The sequence below is a fragment of the Sinocyclocheilus anshuiensis genome, unplaced genomic scaffold, assembly GCF_001515605.1.
Source record: "Sinocyclocheilus anshuiensis isolate Anshui unplaced genomic scaffold, SAMN03320099.WGS_v1.1 scaffold107, whole genome shotgun sequence".
Lineage (NCBI taxonomy): Eukaryota > Metazoa > Chordata > Actinopteri > Cypriniformes > Cyprinidae > Sinocyclocheilus > Sinocyclocheilus anshuiensis.
In genome coordinates, this window is record NW_015549584.1 from 1,523,108 (window position 1) to 1,540,444 (window position 17,337).

The 17,337-nt window shown below is 36.8% G+C and overlaps 1 protein-coding gene across 3 annotated transcripts in view; it reads right to left on the minus strand.

Moving 5' to 3' along the window:
* Positions 1–17,337, minus strand: part of LOC107657904 (protein kinase C zeta type) — a 117,395-nt gene that overhangs the window by 5,043 nt on the left and 95,015 nt on the right. For all 3 annotated transcript variants that reach the window (XM_016446199.1, XM_016446200.1, XM_016446201.1), the window contains 3 exons: positions 15,621–15,700; positions 11,983–12,072; positions 937–1,052 (listed from right to left, as the gene is read on the minus strand). In XM_016446199.1, coding sequence (XP_016301685.1) covers positions 937–1,052; positions 11,983–12,072; positions 15,621–15,700 — 286 coding nt within the window. The remainder of the gene's footprint in view (positions 1–936; positions 1,053–11,982; positions 12,073–15,620; positions 15,701–17,337) is intronic.

Below are 17,337 nucleotides of genomic sequence, written 5' to 3' on the forward strand. Positions count from 1 at the left end.
GCCCGGCGTGATTTTTCTCCACGCAGAATGACTGGAATGTCCGAAGAATCTCTTGAGAGAAATGGGGCGAGACCTCAACAACTGACCCAAATGTATTCAGACATGCCATGAGTCAACCTACAATCCTCCACCATCAAATAAATGCACATTTTTTGCATTGAGTTGACTAGCCTTCTCTTATTTTAGCACTTGTGTTAATCACTGCGGTATTCAAAAGGACCGAGTTTATGAATGAGCGAGCAAAGAAAAGACTTGAATGCATAAAAGCCCCCCTAGAAACTCACTTCACACTCATTAAAGCCAGTTTTCACATGAATCTCTGGTTTTTAATGCCTCTCGGCATCAGGTTTTCACCATTTAAGAGCTGTTCTTTGTCCTCCCTTTCAATGTGGCCCTTTTCGGTGCACCTCATACTGTAAAGCAATCAGAAACTCCAGAGGGGATGTTTCTATATGACATCACCACCTCTTGACGATAGCCTCCAGATGGGTAAACCATTTCACTTCATCTCGCTCTCACTTCTGAAGGGGAATCTTAGACATAAACCTCACCATCCTGACCAGCAGAATCAAGCTGAGTGGAAACCCCCGTTATTAAACGCCTAAATCTTCTGCTGGTGCAGTCATGTAACTTTGAAGTCGTTAAATTATTACATAATCGCTCTCAAGATGGATTCCGCAGAAGTGACGACTGACTTTAATTTTCATTTAAATATTTGGAAGATGTTACAGTGTTACAAGATGCCAGTTTGTCTTTTCATAATTCAAATCTGGACACATTTTACCAAACACCACGAGTCCAGTCGTATTAGCGGTTTTTAGCAACTGAACAAGTTGTTGGAAAACAGGTGGAGTGATTCTTCTGTCAGAGATCTTTACTGATCCTCTGTGGTAATGCAATGCCTTTCGGCCAAGCATAACATTTTTCAATACTTACTCGTCGTCTGGTGTTAGCTGCACGGGTTCGTTGGTGAACTGCGTGTCAAAGTTGTCTAAACCATAGTCGTCTGTGATCTGAGGTTTGAATGGTGGCGTCACCTGCTTCTGTTCCAGCTAGAGGAGAAAAGTGAGAAAATGACAGATTAGAACATAATCCATTCCAACTTCTATGCTTTTTGTAAGCTCTTGTTTCCAAAAACGTGATGTCTACATTGCGGAGTTCAACAACATTCTTAAAAGCAAAGATTCTGGCATCTATGGTTCCATGAAGAGCCTTTAACATGGAACCTTTCCATTCCACAAAAGGGTTATTCAAAGTGGAGAAATGTTCTTTAGATTTTTAAAATGTTCTTCACACTAAGAAAAAACTGTTCACTGAAAGGTTCTGTGGGGAACCAAAAATGGTTCTTCTATGGCATCACTGTGAAAACCTCCTTTTGGAACCTTTGTTTTTATGAGTGAATAGGAATAGTGTTGCCAAAATGTTGAAAAGCTAGGGAAAGAAAAATTTTGCCATCTAGGGCAAGTAAAAATCTGAGCCACTGGCCTGATTGAGCCAAAATAAATAAATTATTTTTTGTTGAGCCCTATATAGGCCTTTTAAGACAGCTTTCTACCTGAACTAAAACCTCAGAAGTGACCACATGGTACCCTAATGGACTCTATGCATGACTCCTTTCAAATTTAGCTTTGGTAACCACTGCAACTTCCTGTGCAGCACGAAATTAAATCTTGAGGAAGTTTCTCAGATGAAATTTTTGAGTGAAGTCCATGTGCAAAAAAAAACAAACATTGCAAACAAAAAAATACTGGTTAAACAAGCACATATTAAATTAGAATGATAAGCTTTTATTGGTACTTTCGGTATGGGATGCAACAGAAGAAATGCAATTTATAATCAGCATGATTTTGATAACATCTAGGTAGGAAGTTAATATGTAAAAACATAAATTCCATAAATGCCAAATCTGTACCAGATCATATGTACTAATGTTTATGAGATTTCATAAATGGCTGACTCAGCGTGACAAAACTACAAAAACAGACAAAAGAAAGCAAGGCATTTTTGATTTTCACTCAAGGCCACTAATGAATAATATTCCATTAATCACTGCATTAAAAACACTCTGAAATGAACCGAAAGAGGGCGAATGGACACTTTAGTTTGTTTGAGTCTTGAAGTACTTCAAAGTTCTTTTAATAACAGATAATAATGTAGAGAGGGACAAGGAGAGAAGTAGGAGAGAAGGCAGAAAGAAGAAAGAAAGAGACGTGCTATTTTTTGTATTGTAGAGGTTTGATGTTAAGCACTTGTCAGAATGGACAGATTCTGTGGACGTCAACACTACAGGTCAGATAAGGTTTGTTTTCACGTTTGGACTCTTTTTGCCTCTCTAACATTCTCTGTGTGTTTTGAGGACATGATCCTGCTGTGTTCCACTCCACGCCGATCTGCACAAACTGGAACAGATGGCCTCTCTTCTCTAATTTCACTACTATCTCACTCTCTCTATTTAGTTTAATTCATGAGTCCAGCTTAATGTCTCTTGTGTTGGTCTGTCAAAAGGCTTTTACATTTATTAAAGAAACTCTGAGTGGTTATTGTGCAAATCTCGCTTATATTTGGTGGCAAAATGTTCTGGGTGTTTTTTATGTGTTTCTATGCAGTTACTAGGCCATTGCTAGGTGGCCAAAGTCAAAAGAAACTGCTAGGTCTCGATTTCCCTTTTGTTCCCTTTTCTCTTATTTTCCAAATCAGTTTTTGGTGTACTGTATATGCTACATTTCAAAACTTTGGTGTCAGTCAGATTTTGTTTTTTTACTTTTATTCAGCAAGGATGCATTAAATTGATCAAAATTGACAGTAAAGACACTTACAATGTTACAAAAGATTTATATTTCAAATAAATTTATGTTCTTTTGAATTTTCTATTCATCAAAAATCCTTGTATTATGGGAAAAAAATGTATTATGGTTTACAAAAAAAATACTAAATATTAAGCAGCACAAGTGATTTTAACATCAATAACAATAAGAAATGTTTATTGAGCACCCAATCAGCATATTAGAATTTCAGATTTCTGAAGGATCATGTGACCCTGAAAAATGGCGTAATGGCTGTTGAAAATTCAGCTTTGCCATCACAGGAAGAAATTACATTTTTAAACATAGTAAAATAGCCTAGGTAAGTTATTTTAAATCATAATAATATTTAACAATATTACTGTTTTTACTGTATTTTTGATCAAATAACAGCAGCCTTGGTGAGCATAAGAGAAAATCTTACTGACCCCAAACTTCTGAACGGTAGTGTACGTCATCCTACTCTTTCCCATGAGCAAAACGCTCTGCCTTTGCGTATGCAGAGTAATGGTAAAACAAAAGCGGAGAGAGACATAACAGAGAGAGTTAAAGACGGCACACGGGGGAAAAAGAGATGTTAATTGGTGCCCAGCCGCCATGTGTGCGTGTTTTTTATTCCCGAGGTCATTGACTCCAGAGAGTCAGGCATGACGCAGTTGGCTGCAACCTGCCTGGCGGAACATGCTAACGCTCATCTCTGTAGCAGAAAACCAATTACACACGCACACCCATCCAGATGCACAGAGACTCTTCACGCTGATGTGTGGGAGTGGATTATTCCCACACTGCTCCTTCGCTAGTTCTCGCTTCCCGCCGCTCTCTCAGTCTCTCTGTCGGGGTCCGGCATCATCCTCTCAGTGACTAAATGATCGTAAACTCACTAGCAATCTGCTAGGATAACACGGTGCTGATTGCAGTGGGACGCTATGGCTCCCTTTACACCTGGCATTAATGTGTTATTGGTGATTGCATCACAGACGGATAGCGATTGATCACAGTAAATGCACATTGGAAATGCATGTGACCATATTGGATTTGTAATGTAAATGCTAATCTGTCCTGACTCTGAATCAGGTCAACAGATGCAGATATACATACCAGTCATACAAATGCAGGACCAATGTCTCTTAAAGGTATAGACCACCCAAAAATTTATATTCTGTCACCATGTTTTTCCAGATCTGTATTTGTGTCTCTTTGATCAGTACTGAGTATTTTGTTTCCCTGTAGAACACAAAATAAAATATTTTGAAAAAGGTTTTGGCCATACAATATTCATTCATTCATAAATACTTTTGTGAAAAAAACAATGTTTGGAATGACATGAGGTTGAGTATATATTGGCAGAATTTACATTTTTTGGGTGATCTATCTCTTAAAGACCATCTGTGGTCATGTGAAAGACATCTTTAATAAATAACATCTTTTTACCATTTTTTTCTCAAGTATGTTCCAGTAGAGAGCAAAAGAAAAACAGTGTTCAAACTAGCCCTCTCTCACACATACACAGATATCTGCTGTCACAGGAATGTATAATTATTATTAATACATTCATACAACAGCAGTGGCAAAGCTGGCTGAAATCAAAATCCCACAGGCGTGCACATTCATTGTCTGATCCCCATGACAGCATATCACGGCTGTTCTGACTGTGTTCTAGAATAAAAAAAGAAAAGCATGTTTCTTTCTATTCACCACTTAAAAAAAGCAAACCAAGGTTTGAATTACAATGATTCATTTAATTGAGCCAATTTGAATAAAATGCTTTTAAGACTTAATCTTTTAAGACCAAACAATGACTCTGATTTACAGTTGCGTCTTTCCATCAACATTAGAAAAGACATCGATTTAACTGCAGCTGTGGATAAGAAAAACAGGAAATCCACAAACAATAAGATTAGCTACACTGTAAATTTTTTTTCAAAGTTGTAAATAAAACAAGGATTACCAGAGTATGTTTTACAAGACAATACAACTTCAGTTTTTCTACTTCAAATCTACATGCTTAATTCAATGTGTTACTTATATATATTTACATATACATACACACACACACACACACACACACACTAATACAAAACACTGTATAAATCTATACATTTTATCTAAATATATTAAAAATCATTCGTTTTTAATGCTACAAGTGAATTTATTCATAATTTATGACTTTATGCATTACACTGAATTTATGAATTATAATGTGAAAAAAAGATATTTTGTGTCGATTTAAAGATTTTTAAGTGTTACAATATTATTAGTGTTTAAGACAGTGTTTATTAGTGTGTTGTAAAGACAGTAAGGTAGTAATATATATATACACACAATGTAGAAGATGCAGTAATACTTTGTTTATATAATCACAATTGCTCTGTTACTCACACTGATCCAGAGACTATGAGGCGTAAAGCAAGTTAATGCGTTCATCATGCTCTCACACGATCTCAAATAGCCCATGACGTCTTTAGTATTTTCTTTTTTTCCACTTGATTAAGACACAAGCTAATTGTCCTCTTATTGTTCACATGGACATGAGCCGAGGACCCTCTGATTTCCATTTGTGAGGAATGAGACTGACTCCATGTCAGGTTCTAAACTTGACTTGTGATGTCTGAGTGTAGTTTTATCAAGTGATTATTCAGATGGTTAGCATAGTCCGGTTAGCCAGACTGGCAGATGTTGTAACTACAACATCAGGTTAGAAAAAACATTCAAATGTAAATGTTTTTCTTTGTATCGGTGTTTCTTTTAAAACATTTCAAGTCTTAAATCACACACTTTCAAAGTGGTCGCAGGCTTTTAGACCACATTATACTGTTTTGCTGTCGAATGAGTTTCCAAATTCAAAATTGTTACCAATTTCTCCCCACTTGAGGATCTACATGCTCCAGTTCCAAAACTAGCCTCTTGGGTCTCAGGACTGATCTCAGATGCGGACTTCCTGTGCAGCCTCCCCTGCTAAATCTGTCTTTACAAGCTGCCGTCACAGAGAGTGAGAGTTGTGCTGCGTCTCCGCTCCAGGGCCCACACTGCACACGGTGTGAAGAGGGTCTGTCTGAGCGGAGAGAAGCTTTTACACCAGCCGTACCATTCTGTCTCTCTCCCACTCTCTCAGTCTACCCCCTGCTTTCTCATTCAGCTCGCTCTCTATCACTTTGTCTCTCACCGTCTCAGTCCACCTCCCTCTTCTCATTCGTCTCGCTCTCCTTTTCTCACTCTCTCCCACTTTGCCTCTCGCTGTCTAAAATCATTTCCCTCTCCTCATTCAAGCCTTTCTCACTCTATCTTTTGCAATCTGCCTCACACTGTCACAATCGGCCTAGCTCTCCCACTCTTTCACCCCTCTGTTTCTCACTGTCTAAATCAGGGGTCGGGAACCTTTTTTGACCAAAGAGCCAATTTTTTTTATTTGTGTTTAGACCGTTTTAGGCGCGCCACCAAAGACGTCTATGCTTCTCCGTATTCTACTCGGACCTCGCGCGCAGAAAACATGCAGTCAGAAGCGGATTAAGTTCCGTTTCGCGGCTTTGAGTTTTTAATACTGTCTGCCTTCAAGAATGTCCCGCTCTTTACCATCTCATTCATTCACGTTCCTTTATTAATAACGCTAACAGTCCCACCCGCTGAAAGCTGCGCGGAAAAAGTGAAAGTAAGCGGCTAGATGTTTAATACTGGCTCTTGGCACAGGAGAAAACCATCTTCTATAAAACAAAGTATGTTTCAGTCCTGTCACTTTTTTACATACTTTTACACGTTTTCTGCTGTTCAAAAAAATCTTTCTTTTCGCTATTACCACAAACAAGCTACGTAGCAGCTTGGATCTGAGTTTATTAGCTCTACGTTATCAGTTTGCTGTCGTTACTCTGGCGAACAGCACTGAACGCGCACTTTTCAATACAAAAAATGTATTATTATTTTAAACCTTTTATCAGCTTATGTAGTCTCTACAACCAATGAATTGCTGATCTCTAGTGATGTATAATTTGTGTAATAGATCATTTGTTGGTAAAGGGTGAGAGATCTGGCGAGCCACATGATTTTTATCAAAGAGCCCTGCCTGATGCTGCATTCAAGTCCTCCTGGGATGTTCATACTTACGAGTTGACAATCGTAATTACGACGTCAGGTGCGTTCAAGTCAGTTCAGTCGGCACAAGATGGCGGTGTACCTTCTTTTAATAAATTACAAGAAAATACAAACAGGGTCTTTTAACTCTGCTTATAGAAAATGAAGAGCAAAGAATTCGCATCAGGTGTGTTTTGCGTTTTTAATCTTTTTTTTTAGACCAGGATCCCAGTATAACTGATTTTCAGCGTCAACAAATGCTAAAATACAGAGATTTAAAAAAGCTGTTAGCTAAATGCAACATGGCAAATCAAAAGATTTTTCACCTTGGTGCAAAAATGATAGAATTTTTTTTTACTTGGATTTCATTAACTAGCTGCGTAACAAGAACATGACCAATTTAAGTTTATAGGACAACTAAACTATCAATTTAAACAAAAATTTACCGTCAACTACAGACGTTGCAGAGAGTGAGACTCGAGTGAGTGAAGAATAATGCACGGTGCATGTTGACCGTATTTATGTGAATACACACCAGTGCAGGCATTTTGACACTCCTGTGTTTAGACCGTTTTAGGCGCGCCACCAAAGACGTCTATGCTTCTCCGTATTCTACTCGGACCTCGCGCGCAGAAAACATGCAGTCAGAAGCGGATTAAGTTCCGTTTCGCGGCTTTGAGTTTTTAATACTGTCTGCCTTCAAGAATGTCCCGCTCTTTACGGTCTTATTCATTCACTTTCCTTTATTAATAACGCTAACAGTCCCACCCGCTGAAAGCTGTGCGGAAAAGGTGAAAGTAACCGGCTAAATGTTTCATACTGGCTCTTGGCACAGGAGAACACCATCTTCTATAAAACATAGTATATGTTTCAGTCCTGTCACTTTATTACATACTTTTACACTTTTTCTGCTGTTTAAAAAAAAATCTTTCTTTTCGCTATTACCACAAACAAGCTACGTAGCAGCATGGATCTGAGTTTATTAGCTCTACATTATCAGTTTGCTGTCATGACTCTCGCGAACAGCACTGAACGCGCACTTTTCGGTACAAAAAAAATTATTATTATTTTAAAACTTTTATCAGCTTATGTAGTCTCTACAACCAATGAATTGCTGATCTCTAGTGATGTATAATTTTTGTAATAGATCATTTGTTGGTAAAGGGTGAGAGATCTGGCGAGCCACATGATTTTTGTCAAGAGCCAGGTCTAAATCACAGTCCCTAAAGGAACACTGAAGCTTCTCTCATTGCACTAATCTTCACTCCGTGACTTTTTCTGTTTTTCCTATTTCCACCTTCTTCCTCTCTGCCGTAACATTTTCAAAATAGTCACAACATGCTTCAAAAAATATTTAGCTATAGGAGATACTTCAATGACAGGCACTTTTATGTCACCTTATTTTTAATCGACACTGAAAGATTTGAACTTTTTTTCTCTGCTTTTTGCTTTACGAAGGTCACATTAAAACGGTCTTGGAAACTTTCCTTCATCCTTTGTAAAGTAGTTTAAAATAAATAGCTTTTTTTGTAAAAAAAAAAAAAAAAAAAAAAAAAAAAAAAAAATTTATATAAAAATAGTTTTATATTTGTTTAATGATTATATAATTAATATTAAATTAATATAAAGCATTAACATAATCTTTTAATCCTAAAACATAAAAATCCATAAAAGTATTACTTACCATTTTCTTTAAACAATAACATTAAGTTAAATAAACTCAAATGTTATTAATAATTAACAAATTTAAATAAACTATATATCTAAATTATTTAATAAAATGAGTAATAATAATGACTGAACTTTAATAATAAATATTTTAATAAATATTGTGATTTTGAATCTGTAAAAATATAATTTTTACACAAAAAGGATTATAATTACTGCTGTCAACTATCTTGGTTACCAGATATTTAAGCATATTAGATAGTACCAGATACCAAGGAGTGTTAGTTAAGCATATTAGATATAAAATGACATGATAAAGAAAAATTAAGATATAGAATATTTTATTGCTTGTCATATCCAGTTATGCTGTGATTTTGTCAAATTGTGCAAACAAAATGTAAAAAAATATCATAGAATGTAGGATACATAAAATGCTAGCTATTAAAACTATCCTTAGCAAGACAAATTAATTGGCTATTTTATTCAAATACAAAAATATGATTTTCACCACAGAAGGTAAATAAAATACATAACTTGAAATTTGTAGGTTCAGAAAAATTACAATTCTCCTATGATACATGTACATCCACTGCAGAACATTGCTAGAGGACAAACTGTGTGTGTGTGTGTGTTAATAGTATATTTTAAGAAACACCCATGTGTGTCTATTAGTATGTTAAAGAAACTTCTTTGACATCTGGTAAAGCTGAAAGACAAATGATCACTCATCACAGGCAGGAGCCAGACACACACGTGTACAATCAATCATCAAAAGAAATATTTCTGAAATGGCAATTATAGCTTCTACTGAAAAGGTCAAGCTGAAAGAAATATCATGCTGCAAAGAAACTCTTATAGAAGAACTGCAGCGAAAATATCCACTTGAAACGTGTATATCAGGGTAGACGTGGTAATAGTTTAGACAGGCTACGTGCTTTCAGTTGAGCATCAAATCAATGTCTTCATTCATTCATGAGCAATTAACAACAAGTGTAGCACAAACCCGTTCATTAGAGGAGCTCAGGGGGTTGATTCCACGTATAGAACAGCGGCTACGTGTGTGTGTCCAAACTCATCCATTGCACTAGTAAAGTGGCGGAAAATCCCAGCAACTTAAGCATGGCGCGTCAGTGACGGAACTCTAGAGCGTATAATTTCCTTTCCACGATGCTGACCTTCGTGGAAACACACGATGGACACGACCAGCCAACAATAACCGCAATTACAGCTAATAAAACACGACAGATCGCAGCTGAACGCCTGGCTGAAGACTCAGTTATGTGAAGATGTACAGTACAAGTACAGAGCCTCTGAGGCAAGTATGAGATGATATAGTGGACAAAAAGGCTACTTTGCTGTCTCTGCAGTTTTGAATCTTCTGCATGCTGTTTTCACACTCTCTGTGCTGATTTCGAAAAAAAATTAAAAATGAAGCATATACATGGATGAATCATTGAATCATTCATCAATAACCTGCATTTAGAAAATATGGCTCGTTTCCATTTCAGGCCTTTTTAAATACAAAACCTACATATTGTGTAACATTTGTGATCTATAAATCTATAATAAAGTGACAAAAGTGTTTGTGTTTTATCAACTTTTTTTATCTGAACTACCTGAAACCCCTGTTGAGACATATTCAAAGGGTTCATGGGTTCAGGCCTTATTTAGGTGGGTCAAAACCCCCTAATATGCAGCCTCAACAGCTTCACAATCAGCATGAAACAATTCATTTGACTTCTGTAACTTGAGATTTAGGCAGAACTTGATTTTATCCTTTAAAAACAGACTGAATCATGAAACGTAAGCGTTACAGACCAGAATGGATCCAAGTGTTAAAATATTACAAAGTCGAGCATTTTTTCCCTTTGGAATAACATGCACATACACGCATCAATTTTAATATCATGTTAACAAAAAAAATTGTAATATGCCTAAAAAGAAGCTGTGAAAGATTCAAGTTGTACAAAAGTAATTACCTATTTTCCCTAAATAATTCAATTTTTTACATAAATGTTTAAAGAACATGATGATTCTATGAATGATAGGAGTGTAAATTCTATGGAAATTTCTAAATTCTCTTCGGAATTCAACAGGTGCAGATTCTGTGCGAGACTATATATGACAGCCTGACCAAAAGTCTATTAACTAAACTTATTCCCTCCTTTACATCGTTCTCTCTTTATCTCTCTGTCTACCTATCGGTCTATCTCTACCTCTCCGCATTGCATCCAAAGTTCTCTTACACATACTAATACACTCATTACACACTCACACACACCGCTTTCTGCAGCTCCTGAATATTGTATGCTCTCTCACTGACTTTCATGTTTCAGCATTGTGTGCATCATTTATACCAGACCAATTAACATCCCCCCTTAAACCTTGTGCCACTTCAGCAAAGGCTGAATCTCATTTGATATTCTCTTTCATTTCTGCTGCTGGTACAGAGGATAACGCCCAACTATCAATGGCCACACACTACATCCTCTCTTCCCACAGTGTACTTCATAAACAACCTTGAAAGAGCTGCTGTAATCCTGGCTTAAATATTCTTTTATATTTAAAAGAATATTTAGTTCTTTTAAGTATTATTTAGTTCTTTAAATTTAAATATTTAGTTCTTAGTTGAAAAGTAGTTATTGTTACTAATTCTGGCATATTTACATGGTGTATATTTATACAACAATGTTCATGAATATGCATGGTCCCTATAGTTCATAGTAACTTCTTAATCCCTGGGTTTGAGTCAATACTTTAAACCAGATCATCTTGAATCTCCTTAATAGCTATGTTTATTTTAAAGGAAAAAAAACCCTTCAAACTTTCATGCTGTAAAAAGACTGACACTATGTCTGATGACACTGATTTTAAGGAAGAAAAAAAGTAAAAATATCAGATCCAGCCAAGCAACTGACATTATTGCTAACATAAGTCTCTAAATATGATTTTGCTTCTGAGAACCATTTATAAGGTACTACGTTTTGTATTATACTTTAATCACCAGAAAAACTGACACAAAAACATGAATCCTATCTCCTTTGAGCCAGACTACAACTATTTGTTCGCAGCCGATTTTCACATGTATGACTCTGAAGACATTATTTTATGTCTGATCCTGATTTCCACTCCTGTGCAGATTTTAAGTTCAATGATATTTTGAATACTTGCTTTTGTCATTAAAACCTAAGCTTTTTGCATTTGACAGCTTTTGTTATTTTTACAAGTGCATTAAAGCTGATACATATATATAATTTGAAAAATATTCTTTTTTTTTGTGAAAAAAAATGGAAATGATGGAAAGATTTGATTGAACTCAGCACCATCAATTAAATGATATTAGGTCTTTTTTGCAAATTCGCATTTTTTGTTTTTCAAGATGTGGGGCTGTGTTATAGACCTTTTATGGTTTCCATATATTAAAAAGTGACAAAAAGCCACGTTTGCCTACCTGGTCCCAGTCTATGCTTCTGAAGAACGTATGAGACTTGATGTCTGTGAATCCGGTCTGAACTTGGCATCCCAGCCTCTCTTTTGGGTCCTAAACGGAACACACACTCTATTAATAACACACCTAACAAAAGCCAGATCTGGTGTAGAGAACTTCAAAAACATGGAACCTATTCAATTCATGTACTCTTTATTTCAGGAGAATGGAGTTTAACACATTCACTCTAGCATATGTTGCTGACATTATCTTGTGCCCTGAAACGTTAGATGAGGATTCAGGGGTCTGGAAGTTACTCGCTGAGCTGATCTACGCTCTTTTAATCCCAATGAATCAGGCAGTGGCTAAGAGGGCTGATAACACTGATTAAAGGCTGCTGTTGAGTTCGAGGAACCCCAGAGCTTCAATAAATGCAATTTGTCTCGACGATTAAAGGAAAACGCTTCATTATTCACAGATTTAATCAAGCCGGCACGCACATGGGCACACGAAAAGAAGCGTGCACAGACTCAAGAGATCGGTTTCATCTGGAGGATGATGACCCTCCTTATTATAGCACATATATTTGTTCAATCAGAGGCAAACTGTGTGCACATTTATGGAGAGTTAAGACCCTCATTTATAAACCTTAGTGTGCAATGTTCATAAAATATGACGTTTTTTCCTCCCTCAGAGCATATTTGTTTCTCATCCATCTTGTTTGTGTAATGGAGCGCAACGGTGATCAAGGTTTCAGAGGACAAAGAATAAACTACGCATTACGTAAAAAATTATGTATGATGTTATTGAAACAGTCTGGGTTTGCTTATCACAAAATACAACTACTGTTATAAAACAAAATACAACTCTTTTACAGTTGTTATTATAAAGGACTGTTATTGTATAATAATATATTTTAATATATTTTAATGTATATTTTAATATATTATTTTCCAATAACAATAATATAAATATTAATTTTTAAATATAATATATAAGGGGTGTAACGGTACGGTTCAGTGCGCATGTGTACCGAACAAATACAGCATTGTTTTAACCAACGCACGAGTGGAACTTCATTGAAAACTTCCAGTTTTATGTTACTTTTGATAAGAAACAAAGTATCGTCTTACAAATTATGTACATTTTTTCCAGGAAATTCAAACAATAAATGCTGTTTTGGCGCTCTTTGATAGCGTGACAGAACGTTGTATAAACGCCTCAGTTCAAACTGTAGCACGGAGCGCAAGCGCGACCTCTTTACTACTAGTATTAACGCAAAATAAACATGAATGAACATCTCATGCCTCAATCGCTCAATCAGTGTTTCAACCATGGAAAGACGTCAAAACAAAATGTCACATAGCATTTCATTTACCTCAGGCAAGTCATCAGTGTCTGCAGCTAGTTAGTTCGCTAGAGAAATTAAGTCTAGAGAAGATAATTTTGTGAAATATTAGACTATATACTTATTATATTTTACTTTACCTGTTAGTGATGTCTTAATTAATGTATGCTCAAATAAATCTGTTAAGAAACAAGTTACGACAGCCACTGTGCAACTGAATATATTTCAACAACAAATAGAAATTGTATAATTTAGAAGTTTAAAAACTGCATTATGTGCAACTTACATGTTTGCATACTTTTTTTAAGTTGAGGGATGATTATTATATTTAAAAAATAAATAGTAATTGAATTTAAGTTTGGGCTCTGTTGTTAATTGTAAGCTTATAGAAATGTAAAAGGGTCCCCCAATAGTTTAGAGCAGGATTCCTCAATAGGCGGCCCGTGAGAGAAAAACATTTGGCCCGCGCTAATTTCAAATAATGTGGCATGAAAATTCAAACGCAGCATCAGAAAGCAACATTAACTTACATCGTGTCTACACCGGATGCGAGTGGCGCGGCGCGACGCAACAAAATACAATAAAACCCACTATAATCAGTGATGCTGTCTACACTGGATGTGGTGCGGCGCAGCGCAACACGACAAATCCCCGACAGTAAACTGCTGACTCGTTCTATTTATAATGTACTGACACAAAGTTCAAATGATTTGCAATGCTTTGTCGCGTCCAGTGTAGATATGATGTGACAGCAACATGGCGAGCGTGAAGAAAAGAAAAATGGACATGGAAAATAGATGATTCAAATGTGAATGGACTGAACAGTTGTGAGCGAGCGAGCGAGCGAGCGAGCGAGTGACTGATATCTTTGTTATGGAATACACGTGTTGGTTCGCAGTGAGTTCACAGTTTTAACGTACAAGTTTGCTTTAATTTATTTTCAAGATCTGAGGTAAAATATCTATTGTTGCTTTCACTATGGCTATAAAGATAATACAAAATAATATTCAAACTCACATTAGACACATTTAGCATTGAATAAAGCACATAGCCTAATCATTACCTGAGATTATCACTGTCATATTTTGTATGTTGTTCCTGCCGCAACGTCGCAGAAAATAAAAACCATTTCTAAAATAGAATCCTGTGTCGCTTATTGTCACGTGTCGCGGGTGGTTAGGACAAAAACTACATTGTTCATTTGTTTTTAATATTCAACAGGCAATGTTCTTCTGTATCTAAATGCAAAAATGTTCATAACTGTTTGAATAAAACAGACTACTGGGGAAAAAAATCTGAATATTCATCTTGTGACCATCTTGTGATTATTTTAACAAAAGCAACAATAATATAATAATTGTAATAAATCATATTTAAGCACAAAATTCGAATTTAGTTTTTCAGCCATTTTGACAGCCCTAATATATATATATATATATATATATAGGTCAGTGGCCCTTGGTTTGGTATTGTTGGCAAAATTCGGCCCTCGGCGAAAACTAATTGAGAAACCCTAGTTTAGAGCATAAGCTGAGGTAGATTTTTATTGAAAATTTTTATTATAAATGAATTGAATTTATTTAAAGAAAGAGGAATTTGTTCAGTAAACCACTGTTTAATAAAAAAAGCAATTTTATATTTAGTTTTTCCCCTGCTGTACCAAAACCATACCGAACAGTGACATCAAAACTGAGGTACATACCGAACCGTTATCTTTGTGTACTGTTACACCCCTAGCATATCCTGTAAATATTTAGCTAAAAATATAAATCAGAATAGGTTAAATAAAGCAACACTGAAACAACAAATGACTAGTCCTATCGCTATAGCTGACATTAGCTAATTTTACCTGCCTCTAGCCTGCAAAAATTAACTGCTGTGTAGATTACCGTGAATCATGTTTCTATGGTAACGGCGACTTCTTTGATTGGTGCATTTCATTTCAGGGTTGTGGGTAGTAGAAATTCATTGAATTCAGCACGTAACCTTTTTTTTTTTTTTTTTTTCCAAACAAAGTTGAAATTCCCAATCTTACAGTATGGTTTTAATAGAAGTCTGACCTTGAAGAGGGTAGGACTGTTTTGAAATGTTTTTCCAGAACCCTTTTATTAAAGCACCTTACAGTACATTCAACCTATTGGGAAACCCTTAACCTTGGTGTGCTACATGAACTACTACTTGATATACAGCAACACTAGTCTATACAACAGCTTTTTACTTCTTAACTCTTTATAGTCTCGTTTTTGTCCACTTTTTCTTGTCAGTTGTAACGCACTGCAGCATTCATTCACGTACCAAGTACACCTGTTCTCACCTTGTTCAGAAAGCCTTTCAGCACACTCGCAGCCTTAACAGACAATGACCTGGGAATCCGTATCGGCTTCTCCAAAATGACTGAAAGAGAAAGGGGAAAAAAGGAAGACAGAAGATTAAAGCGTATGAGTCATTCTTGCAGAGTATGGCCGTCGTGTTGTGCGGCGGTGTTAGAGAGAGACAGGCTTTAACCCACACGCACAAAATCTCTCGTTCGTACGCCCACGCACTACAGACGCCTGAATAAACCCTTCAATATTCAATCAAAGACTCAAAAGATTCCTCCCCGCTCCGTGTTTATTTCTGTAAATTCAAAAAATTCTGTCGCGGTGTTAAGTGGATTTAAAACACACCACAAAAAGTAAAAAAACGTGTCTTTTTAATGCGTCTCATCCCTGCATTTTCGGATTTCTTTTACAGTTGCGCATCTCAGGCAACCGTCCAGAAGCAAAGCCTGTTAAATTTCATCTCTCTCAAAGACGGAGTGCAGACGAGCGTTTATCTTTCCCCTCTCCGAATGCCACATCCCCTGTTTGTTTTCTTTTCCAAATGAAAAGCTAAAGGGATTTAGGTCTTGCTGGGGCTCTGCCCTGCTGCTGTGACGCGGTTTGGACGGCGGCCCGAAAGCGGCTAAAGTGTTGGCTCGGAGGTGGCAGCATCTGCCCTGCTCCTGGGTGGGCGGCGGAGCGCCGGCAGGGGGAGGCCGTGTAGGGCCGGGGGGAGGTTGGACTGGGACGGCGCTGCAGCATATGGACGAACTGAGGTTTGGATGGGGGGAACAGAGTTCCGGTTGTGGAGAGAGATCCAGGTTCATGTCATGTGTGTCTGTATGGATGAGAGTGATCCAGGAGCATGCTGCCCTCTCGGCTGGAGCACCAGAGAACAGACAGGGAAGCAGATGACCACACAGTCTCTGCTCTGGAGATGGACTGGAGGCGAGGAAAGGGGGGATGAAAGAATGTCTCATAAAGGAATGACAAAAAAAATGCCAGGAAGGGAAATCATATATATATATATATATATATATATATATATGCTACAGAACACTACACTTTCTAATGTTTGATTAACATTATTGACATACATTTTTAACAGCAGCTGAATCAGGCTGCTTTAGAGGAATAGCTCACCCAAAAATTAAAGGTCTGATGTTGTTCTAAACCTGTATGAGGTATGTAAACCTGTTGAATGTAAAAGTATATATTTGGAACAATACTGGTAACCCAACAGTTGCTGGGCCATCATGACTTCCATAGTATGAAAAACAAAATACACTACTGGAGTCAACAAGACAATTTATTATGTTACAAAAAATTTGTAACAACTACAATTACTTTCTTCTTTTTGTTTTAGCAAGCGATCCTTAAAAAATATCATTATTTTCACAAAAATATTAAGCGGCACAATTGTTTTTAACATGAATTACAAGAAGAAATGATACTTGAGCATCAAATCAGCATATTAGAATGATTTCTGAAGGATAGGATCATGTGACACAGGATGTACGAGCAGGTGCGAGCCGCGCGAATCAGGCCGTAACCGTCTTAATCCAAGTAGGTATAACTGCAGACCAGAGATCTCCAAAATGGGGTGTGAACTCCAAAAGTGGGCAGAACCTCCAAAATGGGGCGGGGTCTCCTCACGCAAAGACTTTCACCATTGGCTCTGGCTCCAGCCAATTGTTATTGACTTACATTTCAAAATAAAACTTTATAAAT